Source organism: Taudactylus pleione, unplaced genomic scaffold (genome assembly GCF_031769625.1).
Source record: "Taudactylus pleione unplaced genomic scaffold, aTauple2 ptg000967l, whole genome shotgun sequence".
NCBI classification, from domain to species: Eukaryota; Metazoa; Chordata; class Amphibia; order Anura; family Myobatrachidae; genus Taudactylus; species Taudactylus pleione.
In genome coordinates, this window is record NW_028285368.1 from 552060 (window position 1) to 566822 (window position 14763).

Here is a 14763-nt window from a genome sequence, read left to right on the forward strand (position 1 = left end):
TGATCAAAGGGGGCGTGCTGTCGATGTTGATTGACAGCACGCCTCCTTTGGTGGGCGTGCCTCCCAGACGGGGGCGTTCCCAAGGGAACGCCTACCGTCAGAAGCCGGCCCACTGACATCACTAGTGATGTCAGTGGGAGTGATTTTGGCTCTGATAGAGCCAAAATCACTCCGGGCCTTGCGGTTGAAAAACTCAACCGCAGGCTCCGGCACACAGTGGCGATGGTCGCGATGGTCAAGACCATCGCGGCCATCAACCTGCACGCTCGTACAGGCTGTGGGTGGTGACCCACAGCTATACGAGCGTCCAGGAGGACGCTCCATAATTATGGAGGACGGCCCTCATTCAGAGCGTGCGCTCTGCTCAGAGCGTACGGCTCTGAATGAGGGCCATAGTTAGCAGACATATTAAACTACAAACTGACAAAGTTTGAAATGTTGCATATTATTTCAGAGTTATGAGCATTTAGGCATTACTGTTTGAACAACCCTTGCATATTTAAGGCAGCACAGACGGTGTAATGGTTAGCATTACTGCCTCACAGCACTGAGGTTGTGGGTTCGATTCCCACCACGGCCCTGTGCAGAGTTTGTATATTCTCCCTGTGCTTGCGTGGGTTTCCTCCAGGTACTCCGGTTTACTCCCCAACTCCAAAAAATATACTGGTAGGTTAATTGGCTCCCAACACAAATTAACCCTAGTGTGAGTGTGTATGTGAGCATGTGGTAGGGAACTTAGATTGTAAGCTCCACTGGGGCAGGGACTGATGTGAATGGCCAACTATTCTCTGTAAAGCACTGCGGAATATGTGTGCGCTATATAAATAACTGGTAATAAATAAATAATATTTAGTACATTTATCCCATAGAGAGAGCAGTGTCCTAGAACACCCTAGTTCCATGCATCACTGTAGGATACTGATAACATAATGAAAACGTCTATCCCTGTATAATAAAGCATATGTGAAATGTAGCTTTTCTTTTCAATTACATTTTTTTTCATAAATTGTAATATGTGAGAAGTATGTAGTGTTCATTCTAGCACGCTGTAACTGTCCCGGGGTGTCGCTCTCTGCTCTGGTGCTTCTAGCACACTCAGCTGATGCTGATGGAGACCAGAGTATTTTAGAAGCACCAGAGCAGAGAGCGACACCCAAAACAGGAAAGAGGAACTGCACGGGTTGTGACAGGTACAGCATACTTGCCTACCCTCCCAATTCAACCAAGAGCCACCCGAAAATGGAGTGCTGCTTCCGGCCCCTCGGAAGGGCAGCCATGCCTCACGGCTCCCACCGACCCCTTTGCCCCCGCGGTAAGAGAACCCCCTGCAGCAGGGGGGGCAGGCGGTGATGCAATTCACGCTGAATCGCATCATTTTGGGCCCCGCCTCTTGCTTCACAATGCTAGTAATGTCGGCATTGTGTAGCGGGGGCAGGGCCAAAATTTCTTGATAGTTTGGCCACACCCCCGCTCTGGCAACAAATGTCAGGTAAGCTGGCCAGTCGCGCCCCCCTAAGCTGGCCATGCCCTCCTGCTATGCCGACGTGGCTGCTCCCTCCCGGGAGGGGCAGCCAGAATGTCGGCAACCCTGAGGTACAGAGTGCTAGAGTGAACACTTAATATGTATATGTACAGTTATTGCTTATATATACATATATATAAGCACCTAAACATTTGACCTAAATTGTAATTATATTCAGTACAAATGTATTTGGAGTATAAATAACGCAAAACGGGCTGTGAAGGGGTACCTAGGTGGAAAATTATTGAGAGCCACATGTAAAGCACTAATGACACCATTAATGGAGACGATCAAAGATGAATCCTTTGATGGCCATCCCTGATCCTAGGGCATCAATGGTTAGGGGCCAATTTGGAGCCTAGTGTTTATAGCAGACTTGCCTACTCTCCCAAAACAGCCAGGAGGCTCCCGAATCTCAGGTGGCGTTTCAAACCACCCAGAAGAGTGTTCTTGTCTCCCGGAGCCGCCCACTTCCTGACTGAAGAGGTTGGTTCAGGCAGCCGATTAGATAATTTGCGTTGAATTGCATCATCGTGGCCCTGCCGTCCGCTTTACAATGCCAGTAATCTCAGTATTGTATAAAGGGGGAGGGGCCATGGTGACACGATCGGGCTGTCACAACCTTGCACCACCCACCTATGCCAAACCACACCCCCCGCAGCTAGAAAGTTGACAATATGGTTTATAGCTAGAATGTAACCGAGTGAGTTAGTCAGTGTTTGGGGGGTGGCTAGAGAAACGCAGGCGTGTTGGTAGCGTTTAAACACTGCCTGCAGCAGGAGCGTTCTCTCCGTGTCTGAAGACCCTGGACAGCTTAGACTTATGCTGGGTACACAGTGACTAGACAATATGTCATCCGATCTGGCGGATCACAGCAACATATCGGGCACATCGTCTAGTACCCACTAAGTTGTTGACAATGCGGGCACCAGTACGTCTTCAGTGACATCCTCCATCGGACCTGCATGCAGGTCTGACGGGAGATATCGTTAGCGAGGGCCATGCTGCCAAATGCAGATTCCATTGCGATCGCAATACAAACTCAGCATACCATAAGGGCTCCCACTTTACCTTACACACATCCATAATGCTTAGCAGAATAGCAAAACCATCGGTACAATCGAGTACCATCGCAGTCTCACGCACTTGCACAAGCCCTGACCTTACTCAGAAATTCCTAACAACCACGCACACTATGAGACCTCACTCTGCGTATGGCACTGGCACTCCTGCGTCCCCCCCCCCGCCACCACCCACAAACGGTGCCAGCCTCTGCGATCACAATAGCTAATTCATGCACTGCGATACATATGCATGCGCAGCGCAGAACACAATGATCACCCGATTGCGTGCGTATTAGCAACTGGTGGTGTCTAAATCCCCTTCACGGAGAGGACCCTGACGTCATCAGCCAGTGTCCAGCGTCATTCCCTACCATCCAAGTGGGCATAAAGGGGAATATAACCATGTGTTTAGCCTAGCGAGAACTGCGATCCAAGCTGAATTAGGCCCAGAGATCGCAGCTGCCAAGGCATTTGCGTGCGGATCTCAAATTTGGATCAGGCCCTTGATGTACTGGTACATTTATCTATATTTATGTATGTCTAGTTAGATAAACAGACACACACCCCACTGTCTGTGGGCGAAGCCCGGGGTAACCGCTATGCAGCAGCAGAAGACTGACATAATGACACGGGCACGCATAATGCCAGGGGCGTGGCCAGGGCGATGTGGGGGCGGGTCCTGCTGAGTCGGATCAGGTGAGCGCGCTTCCTGCTTCGCCTGGCGCTGATTGGCTGTGGGTGCGGCAGCCGTGGGGACACGTCGCTGACAGACAGTGTGCAGGCAGCCGCCGCTGCAGCAAGAGGAGAGTAGGCAGCAGCAGTACAGGGTGTCTGTCTCTCTGCAGTGTCGCCGCGTCTGTCTCCCCGGCATAACCCGCGGTCACCATGCCCTTACAGTTTGAGCTGTGTCCCGGGCGGATGATGGGTGGCGACCACCCGTGCTTTATCATAGCAGAGATCGGGCAGAATCACCAGGGAGATCTGGAGATCGCCAAGAAGATGATTCGCATGGCCAAGGTAACAGGACGGGAGGCTGCCATGTTATGTGCCCATGTGTGTGAGCGGCCAGTGACATATGTGTACAGTGCTCGGGCTGCAGTCTATGCACCACTGCATATTACCCTGCACAGGCTGGGGGTAAGCACTGGGTGGCTCTGTGTAATAGCCCCCATATCATTATCTGAATGTTAGTGATCGGACTTAGCATCTCCCTAAACTCTAGCCCTGGGGAGCTATGTGCCAGTACAGTGCCACCTTTCATTTAAGCCATTTTGTGTTGGAAAAAAAAAGATCACGCCTTTTCTCTCATCTACAAGGTGGCAAATTAAAATATATTTTTCTACAGTGTGGGTGTAAGGGGAGGTGGGCGTGGGTTTTAAAAGCTTGCTGCAATGCCGGGTGATGCATCAGTCTGCTTCTAATTGACTGAACATGAGCAAGTGGAAGTGTGTCCACTCTGGATATATGTATGTTTGTGTTTCTAATATAAAGACACACTATGTGTGTGTGTGTGTGTGTGTGTGTGTGTATACAATATAAAAACTTTTTCACTGACAACTGTAAAGGTGCGTACACACGGGACAATCGATGATATCGTTGTTTGATCTCCCGGGTGTTCTGTATGATCGATATCGATCATCCAGCACACCACCAATGTCTAGAGCGAAGGTGTCCCTATAGTAACCTGGTCGATATCGACCAGGTTGGCCTGCATGCACGGGCGATGGATGATATCGCTATCGTCCATACATGCAGGCGCATCACAGGCCGTTGGGGACCGAAAATGCACGATATGAACGATAACAGTATGATCGATATCGTTCATATTGTCCATTTTAATCGTACAGTGTGTATGCACCATTAGGTTATAATTAAGATATGATGTTGCCATTGACATATATAGTGTCAAACAAGACAGTCAAATTAAATTAAGCTATCAAGAACTGTGTGGTTCAAATCTTGATTATTTTAATTTGTAATCCTATAGCTCTACTTGCCTTAAAACAGTTGTTCCCAGACCTGTTTTGACCACTGGCCCTTGATACCATAAATTGTACCATAAACTCTACCCCAACATCACTGATCCATTGAGGATAACATTATTCAAAGTCCAATCTAAACTACACACTCACTATCTGAATTTGGGAGCCACTGTATTGGTGGAAGAGCCATACAAAAACACTCACAAATTCTTCTGTATGTTTATTAGTTCCAAAAACTTTGAAAAGAGAACCCTCTGCATGCATCCGTTTAATATCCTATGCTTCTGGGACCACAACAGATAACTTTCCCTAGAATATACTGCATATCTGATTATCAAGCACTCCCCTTGAAAGAAATTCTGGCACCACACTTGGGGTCCTGACCAAACTGATTGTGCACCTCCATGCTCTAGAGCAGGCTTGGCCAACCTGTATTTTCAGTTCTAATTTTGCCCACATTACAGTTTCGTTTTTTATGTATCTCACAGATGTAATTGTTCAACAATCAGGCCCCACATGTTTACAGTTTTACGGCACAAATGTTGCCATTCAGATGTGGACCTGAATGAATGGGTCACAATAGAAAGCTGGTTGTACTTTCTTCCCTATCATTTCTGGGCTGGTCTGTGAGCCTAAATCTGTCATGCAAAGTCATTGGTGGGCCTGGCTTTTCATCCTGCCTCTTTAAATCTCATTGGATCAGTTTTGGATTGGTTAAAAACTGGGTAAACATGCATGTACGAGTGTAGGCTGGTTCGGTGTATTTAATTTTATGTTGTATTTTGCGCCTTGTCATTGCCCTCCGATTTGTGTTTTAAAGCGTTAAATGCCATTGCAACAATAGTGGTGATTCATTTCAGCGAGATGTTGAATAGCCCTGAGAAGGAGTTAGCAGAGCTATTCAATTGACCGTGTTGTTTAGTCTGACTATAACCAATTAACTCTGAGAATGCTTGTTACCGTACCTTAAGCTGGGTGTTTAGTCGCATTAACCACCGCGCTAAACGGAAAACAGCATCGTGGCTGGCACTTAAGTAGGATTTCTGCTCACGCCTCCTGAGGTGCGAGCTAAAATTCTGTAGTCTGACTTAACAGCGCGGTCAATTGAATCGCTTCGGGAACTCCTTCCCAGGGCTATTCAACATTGCGCTGAATTGAATCTCCCCCATAGTATGCAGGTATAAAGAGATTTTTAGTTATCTATTCACTAGTAATACAATATTGGCTGGATGTTGGTGCTTTGAAACATTATTTATTATGAACAGTTAGTGAACCATAGTTAGCTGTCTGTGATATAACCTCCCCAACTGGGGATACAAAATAGGCAAAACTGTGTTGAATTGCAGATGGTCAAACTAATCCTGTTTTATGGTGTTTAGGCACTGTGGGGTCTGATACTTAGTTGAACTTATGCCAGTTCGTGCAATGCAAATTCAAACTGCCCATGCCCACAATGCATACATGCATATTAGACTCTTGTATCTCCTTATGAGAGGCCGACCAATAGAGGAAAGAAGCATGCAAACGTAGGCACAGGCAGAATACAGTAAGAGGTGGACGACACGTGTGGCTTATGCAGATCTGCTAAGAGGGTTCTGCACTTTTTACAAGGCAGGTAAAAATATATGCTGCTGCTGTAAACTAGCTGCATATGCTTAAACATTATTTACAAACATACAGGTTGAATATATAGTTTAGGCTAATGGCAGTTAAAATAAGTAGCGCAAGATTAGATTTGGTACTTGACATGAGCCAATCAAGTGGCAGGCTACCACCCAATCTATACTAATGCCATTCGCTTTGGTATGACAGCTATATTAATCATAGTAATGAAGATGGCAATGTAATATAACATTTAAAGGGGTCTGCAATTACTACGTACTGGTTGTCACACCACCTGGTCCGTCATTTGGTGCAATAGTGCCTTTTCTCTGGCTTCTGTTGCGTTTATACACCTTGTGACGCGATGGGGGATCCGACGGCCGACATATTGGGCGATTCCCACACACACGGTGCGATCGGGTGGCCGACCGTCCGCTATGCCGCCCCCACTGCAGAGCGCTGCATGGGATCGCACATTGCATACTGAGATCAAATGAAAATGCAGTAAGATCAGGGGGTGCGATGTACGACCCCACGGGAGCGCACTCTGTCCGATATCATGCCCATAGCGTTCCCGCTAGGCTGTTTTAGCTGGGCGCGGCGCCCTGCCGTCCTTCTGGAGGGCAAAAAGCACCCTACCCTCACAGCCTGTGGGTGCCGTCTTCACCCGCAGGACCCATTCACCGCCGGAGAATAGACGCCGGGTGCATGTGCCCGGCATCTATTCTCCCTGTCGGCAGCGCTTGGGGGCTACCTGGCGTGTCCCTAAGTGCCGGGCATGCCCCCAAGAGCGACGAAAAGGGGACGCATCTTATAGACACTCCCCCTTCGCCGGCGCGCACGGAAGTGCCCTCTCTAGCTCCGGCGCCCTGCCTGCCGCCGGAGCTAGGGGGAGCACTATGCCCATACACTGTACGATATAGCAGCGATATCGTACCAATCCGTCGGATCGGCTGCTTTATCGCATCGTGTAAGGGCACCTTAAGACAGGGCCATCTCTACCATTTGAGCAGTTGCCCAAGGGTCCGAAGCATCAAGGGGCCCGCCAGCCCCACTGCAGCCGCGGCCAGGTTTTTTTTTTTATTTTTTTTTTTTTTAAAGCACAACTGTGAAACTGGTACAAGTACTCACCAACTGACGCCGTTGTCCACCTGCGAGACGAGTGCTGACTGGCTGCAAAGGCCAGCTGGCTCCTAGTGTGCCGCTTCCGCCCTCCACCAGTGGCTGGAGCAGCTGCCGGACTGGTCACGCGAGGGTCCGTCCTCGTCCGTTCTGGTCTCTCTCAGCTCCTCAGGAGTCAGGACAGGAGACTGTTCTCCTCTGCTAGGTAAGCCACCACTGCGTCCTGACCGGGTGACCCGGCCAGGGCTGTCTTAGGTAAGAGCCCCCTGGTCCTGTTTTCCATGACAGGGTCTGACTGGGCAATGGGCATTATTGCGTCCTTCATTAAGGTTGGGATTTGGAAATAATAGACCAATTCCTCACCGTGATTATATGTAAAACAAGCACAACTGAAAAAATGGTTCACTGTCCAGGAATATTACTATAACAGAATAGCATTGTAGTCTGCAGTTTTCTAGCTGTGTATATGAGCAGTGCTGTAGCCCAGCAATGTCCTGTGTCTTATGGTACTTCTTTAAGAATATTTTTGTTGATTTATATTAAATAATTATTGGTTTGCCAATTATTTAAAAAAAATATATATATATTTAAACTGATTTTTGTTGAAAGTAATACTAAATCTAAAGGTTTAATTTTATTGACCATTTACTGTACATTTTTTTTTTTTCCTGTGAATGGGTGGGTAGGGGCCCCAGTGCATTGCTTTGCCCAGGGCCCACAGTAAGACAGCCCTGCCTTAAGAGCTTGGTAAATGACTGGAACTTTCCACCAATCTGTGTGCATGATACTGTCACATGATCTGTACAGCCAGCCGAGAGACAGCGAGGGCTTGCAGGAGAGCTAAGTATATTAATTCTGTTTCCACCTTGGATTTGTAGGGATGTGGTTGGTATCCCAGGCGGTCAGAATCCCGGTTGCAATCCCGACGGTGAGTAATGGGGTTAGGCTGCAGGAGGGGAGGGGTGGGGCTAGGTAAAGAGTTAGAACACTTACCTGCATTTGTCGGGATTTCCACAGTCTGGATTACGCTGCCGGGAATCTGACGCCTGCATTATTAGTGTCTGGATCACATATGTATTCCAATTTGGGGTCCAGGATTTTTTGGAAAAGGGTGGGGTTTTGGACATAAATGAAAAGTAAACAAGCCAGGAATGGATCTAAATTTATCAGATGTGCTTATGTCCTTTCTCAAATTAGGCATTATAATGGACAAAAGTTTTTTTTATTACTTGTCTCATGTTTCTATTCATTATTAGAAGTTATTTTATCTAAGTTTTTTTATTTTGCATAGTGTAAGTACTTTGTGGTGCCACACAAAACCAAGAACATCTCTATGTGCTACTGTATGTGTTCCATAATACGAAGTCTTTAACACACTGTCTGCAGAGTTATTTTAACCACCATGCCTTTCATGTTACAGTAATCTGCCATGTACTGAGCACATGTACTGGACATACTTTCTTGATTTCTCACCAGTACTTTTTTTTTTTTTTTTTTAAAGCCTTAAACCTAAATAGTTTTGCTGGGATATACAAAAGTGAATCTGTTATTTCCTGATATACAGGCTGTCATATAAAATATATATATTTTTATTTCACAAATCTTTTATTCCCCTCTGCTTGCAATGTTACAAACTAAGGTTGTCCTGTTGTGTTATGAAACCATCTGTAATTAATTTTATGCAGACGCTTAGAAACCTACTCACTGAGTGGGTGTAGTATAGTCAGCATACAAAGATATCAAGTAATGGAATGGAGCAGAACTGAATCATGTAGGTTGACAGAAGAAGACCCTCTGAGAACTGAAATTATATTTTGCCTGTTTAATTGTGTCTATATTTTGTAGGCTCCCAGTACTCTTTCTATAGTAAATACAAACCACAGCCGCAGAATAGACTGGATTGAAAAAAATATTTTTGGAAAAAGTCTGTTTGTTCTTCAATGTTGATGGCAGCCATTTTCATACCAGATCGAAAGAGACTGGTAGATATAGATAGAGATATATATATATATCTCCTTCTCTTCCCCTATTATCCTTTCTTGCAGACAGGTAGTGTTACAGGGGCTTACCTTTGCTTTTAGGTTTTGGGGACATACCAGTTATGCTGCTGAGCCGATGGTTACCAGCTTCTGTGTTAGAGCAGTTTCTGGCAACAAAAATTATGTGAATCTCCCACAATCACTGTGCACAAGGCATTATCCCCTAATAGAGAAGTCAGAACTACCGCAGAGTTTTGCTTCTAGATTATAGTTCACATGGGAGCCGAAACTGGCAAAAGATACTCCCCGCGACTGGTACGCCCCTGAAGGTTATAGAAGATCATCTTTAATTTATTTTGCGTAGGAAGATGGTAATAAGCTACATTTTCTCAGTCTGGTTGTAGGGAAGAGGACACCTTCTTATAGATGCGCCATTTGTGGTTTAAAGAAAAGGGTGAATGTGTGCTCCCAGCCTAAGCTGACAGAGCAAGTTCAGCCTCCAGAGCAGGTTATTGAGATTATTTTCTGTATGAAAAAATGGCACAAATAACAACAAAATACACAAGGCATATTGAGGCTGGCTGTATGAAAACACTTCCGTACATGCCTACACCATCCTCTTTAGTGACTAGAAGACCCTCTGGATAAGTCCCTGGATGGTAGGTGCTCAGTCTAAATACAAATGGATTTATCTTCCTGATAAAGTGGCTTTCATTTTTGGAGAATAGATGAATGATGCAGAAACATTCTGAAGAATGGATGAGTTCTTTCAACCCTTTTCCTCTCACAAGGCATGCAATGATGCAAACAGGTAAGAATCAAGGGGACCATACAACAGACAAGATGGGTTCTTTTCTTCTAGAAAACCCTTTTGAGCCATCAAGAACACAAATTAAAGGTAAAACCAGTGACCCTCATAATGACTGCTGCCAGGATCAGCAAACTTTTAAAACAAATAATTGTATAAAATGTAATAGATGAAAATCTGGACTGTTGCCTTTGCAGCAGTACATCACAGGTACGAGGATTTGTGTCATGCTATGCCTTCTCATCAGGTCCTCTATAAGTATAAACACATATGTTATGTAATACGGTTGCTCAGAAAGTCATTGACTTATGGCCTCAACATTGTGTATCTTCAGGTTGTTCAATCTCTAGGCCGGTACATATCGCTAGCGATGTATCCCAGCGAGCTGCCAGCATCTGCATGCTTGCCGATGCCGGGAGTGACAGCGCAAGAGCAGGAGCAATTTGGCAGCATAGCCCTTGCTGACAATGTCGTCCATCTGACAGGCAATGTCGCTGACTAAGCGCGGGAGTGCTCATCGTCAGTGACATTGAGTGAACACACTAGACGATGTGCCCAATATGTTGTCCGATCCGACTGGATCGGATGACATATCGTCTAGTGTGTACCCGGCATTAGATTCTTGCTTCAACACAGGGCACAATTAAGTGAGGATTTCCAGCTCATTCTTCTGCTACAGTTTTGCAATATCTCCAAAGATACCAAGAATAAGAATATGGAAAATCACATTGTGATCAGATCTGTTCAACATCCTAATATTAAAAGAACTGCATCAGACTGCTTCAATGGAATAACATCTGGGAGAAACATATTTTAATGGTACACTAAATAATAGAATTCCTATGGTTGAAGTTAAAATAAAGATTTATTCCTGGTAAGACAGAAAAGGTTAAACTGCTAATCTGAGCAATAAATAGACCTGGAAGTAGGCCCAGGTTTTAGGCCAAATGAAAGTATCAACATAATACTGGTTTCCAGCAGAATGAGTTCTAATGATGGGTACACACTTTGACGACTGATCTGTCGGCAGAATGGTTTAGAGTCAGAGCGACCGATTCATAAGCTATACACCCTTACCAATTGGCTAGTCTATGTGTCTGGGCTGACCTCACAACTGTGTAGGCAACTTTAAAGGCATTTAAATTTGCCTGAGTTGTCCATGTCGACTGTCCCTTCAGCAGGTGTAGGTACATAAAAATGTCTGCATGGATGGTATTCTCAAAGCGTAAATGGCACAAATGTCTGTTCTCCCCAGGCCTTATTTAAAGGGTGGTTCACCTGGCAAAATTATCTTGCCACCCGGGACCTGCAGGACGCGCTGTTTGTCCTGTGTGCAGCGCCGCAGAAACCAATCACAGCCGGCGGTGTCTTCTCAACCAATCGCTGCCGGCAGATGCTCTTCACTACAGCTTCCAGAATCACCCTGGTGCTTGCAGCTCCTCCTCCCTCTGTGTCCACCTTCTGCAGCTGACACCCACTCGGAGCTCAGACAGTTACTCTTCCTGTGCCCCATGTTCCCTCAGCCACACTCCGGTCCCTCTCCATCACATGCTGCTCCCGCCACAGCCACTCCATTCACTGTGCCTCAGTGGGGATGTCTGACCCGGGCTGGGGAGGTGTGCAGACCCGTTGATGCTGCAGAAACACTTCCAGAAGCTGGTGCTGCAGCTGCTCAGGTGTAAACTGCTGGTAGAGGAGCTCCCTGAAAGGTGAGGACCCCTGTCCTTGGTGTTACTGGCTGGCTTTGTGGCCCTTGTCACTCCCCGGCTGTGTGGCCCCTTCGCCTGATATTAATTTCCATTTACCCTGACTGCTGTGTGCACCCCCCTCCTTACCCCTAGCACTGCCTGTCCCTAGTCTCCTCCTTGCCCCCAATACTGCACTAGCTATCTACCCTTGCCCCCTCCCAACACCCAGGCCAGGCATAGTGTGCAATAAGGGGCCATACTGTGTGGGCATAACGTACAATAAGGGGGCATACCGTGTACATATTGGGCAATAAAGGGGCCATATTGTGTGGGTTTAATGTGAATTGGTGTTATTGTGTGGCCATGCCCCCTTCATGTAAAGCTACCCCCCTTTTTGCACGAAGGCAGCCACCCTGCAGCCAAAATTTTCTGGGGAGAACACTGAATGCGTTTACATGAGGGAGCGCAGAAGTGTATGCTCATAGATGTTGTCGAAGCCGGATAATTGGCTGAGACAGGATCTGTTTAAAATTAGATCTACGCTACGCCATTTTGCGAATGGCAATGAGACGCCATTTTGCGACTGGTCGCCCAGCGCCATTTTAGTGAAACTCGCCATTACAAGTACATACGGCGATGCTATTATTTAGCGTCGTGCGATTCCCACGCAATGGAAAGAAGTTAAAAGTCCTCACCATGTAAATACAGACAGTCACTAAAACTTATAAAATAATTATCCCTGCAAAACACGCACCATAATGTACTCTACAAAACATATAGTCTCACAACGCTAACTAGCGTCTTTTCCCAATTCCCCAATACTTACACGCTGCACACTTACACTTTAATACTTGGGAACCTTTTATGTAATATTCAAGGTTTAATCAGTAATTATTAATGTTGTGTAATAAAGGTTATTTGATATCTAAGGTTTAGTACATGGTAAGCAGACCGTGTTTGGTGTTGTACTGATCCACTGTGTCTCCACAGATTTCCGGTATCATCGGTGAGAAGATCGGAACATGCGTCTGCAAACTATGGACTATAGAGAGTTAAAACATTAAAATGTACTCTGTAATGTTAGCAGCTTAGATTAGCATGCAGCGGGAAAGAGGACATACAGGGCGGTTGGAGGCTGTTTGTGTCCATTTGAAATTGTCCAATGAACTATCCTGTAACAGAAACACCTGGTGCTTGCGGGCGGGTAGGTGCTGCAGTGTTAGAAGACTTAAGGTCTGTTCCGGTTAGTTTCCCAGAGTGCAAGTTCAAGTGGGTAAGGTAGCTGTGTGGAGGTCTCTGACGTGTTGCGGCCCGTTGGCCTTTCTTAAGGAGTTACTGAGCTGGAGTGGAGGCTGGGTATTTATCAGCAGGAATGGTTGGTTGTTGATTGGTCAGGTGTAATTGCTGGGCCAATCAGGATTTGTGTGGGAGTGGTGTGGAGCGGGTGCAGTGACTGGTGTGGGTGGGGATGGCGGGTGTCCAATAGGGAGGTGAGGGGGTGTGTGTAGCTGCTGGGGAGTCATGGTAACCAGCTCGTGTATCTGTGTATGGTGTTGTGTTAGCGTGCTGTTGTGGCGTCTTTATGTGTCATGAAGCTGTGTTGATCTGGGGGGGGGGTTGTTTACAGGGCTATGGGTGTCGTTTTTATATGGTTGGTACGTGATTTAAATGGTGTCCTGGTAGTGGGTGGTGTTAGGGAGGAGTGGTCGGGGGCGGTTATGGGGAATACATACGAGTTCAAATCCCGACACTGCTGAGAATCCTGATCGTCCCTAGGTAAGCATCACCTAACCCCCCCCCTTCCCCCGCCGCCTAAACCTAAGTCCCCCCGGGGGGTGCCTAACCATAAGTCCCCCCGGGAGCCCTAACCCCCCCCCCAACCCCCCTGCGGCTGTCCGCAGCGGCGCCCGGCATCACTTCGATCGGGATGCCTGTCTCCCGGCGTCAGTAAAATGACTGGCGTCTAGAAGTGGGGAGATTATGGTGCATCTTGCGGATCACGTGGTTGTTGATTGGGTGGTCATGGGGGTGATTATGGGTATGAGTTGTGTGGGCTAGGTGGGTGTGGAGTAGATGTGTGTTTGTGTTTTGAATGGGTGAATCTGTTGTTGCTATATGGTTGTGTGGTACCTATGTGTGGAGCATAGGCTGTGTGCAGTGTGTGGGTCCCTATGTCTGTCCTGATTATGTTCATGGGTGCTGTTGAATTTGCGTGGTGGGCGTGTGTGTATAGGTTGTTGTTTTTGGTCCACTCATTACTGGTGAGGCGCAGTGGTGCATGTGTGTTGTTAGGGTGATAGATGATGTGGGGTTGATGTTTTTCCTTTTGTTGTGGTGGGTTGGTCGGGGTTGCTGGTCTGTGTGGATTGGTGGGGAGGTGGTTTAGGGATTGTGAGTCTTAAATGTCTGGGATAAATTGATTGTCTCTGGTAATGGTGGGTTGTGCTTTGTGGTGTTACCAGGGGTGGAAGGTGTGTGTGGCTACAGGGGTGTGTAGTGTGTGGTGAATGTGTGTGGGTCGTCTAGCTAGTGTCGGTGCAGTGAACTGTTTGGTGAAGGTGTGTGCCAGTGGGGATGGAGTAGGGTGGGGGGTCTTACATCTGTTTTGTCGGTATGCTGGTGATGGTCTAAATAAATATCTACCAATTCACTCACTCATCCAGCCTAACGTGTGTTCTTTACACCTCACCAGCACACAGCTGTTACCACACATACTGACGACCCCCACTTCCCTCCCTTCATCACCCCCATATATCCCCCCACACACCACCAAGGAGTGCGCGTAACCCAACCCTTATCACGTCACTTTGTGCATGGCCTGAACAACTGACCAGCTTTACCATAAATGCTGTAACTAAATGACAGTGTAGTTGCCGATGTGACAAGAGAACGTGGTTATCCATTTATTTAACTTTCAGCAATATTATTTATTTGTTTGTTTTTTTTGGAAGTGCAAAGCCGCACATCCACTAGGCAACTAGGGAAAGACGGAATGA

At 46.8% G+C, this 14763-nt stretch overlaps 1 protein-coding gene across 1 annotated transcript in view; it reads left to right on the forward strand.

Annotated features, from left to right (window-relative positions):
* Positions 1–3298: 3298 nt before the first annotated feature.
* The window catches only part of NANS (N-acetylneuraminate synthase), a 50314-nt gene continuing 38849 nt past the window's right edge, over positions 3299–14763 (forward strand). Inside the window, exon 1 of the mRNA XM_088460096.1 lies at positions 3299–3603. Within this exon, the coding sequence (XP_088316222.1) occupies positions 3472–3603 (132 nt within the window). The 5' untranslated portion in view covers positions 3299–3471. The remainder of the gene's footprint in view (positions 3604–14763) is intronic.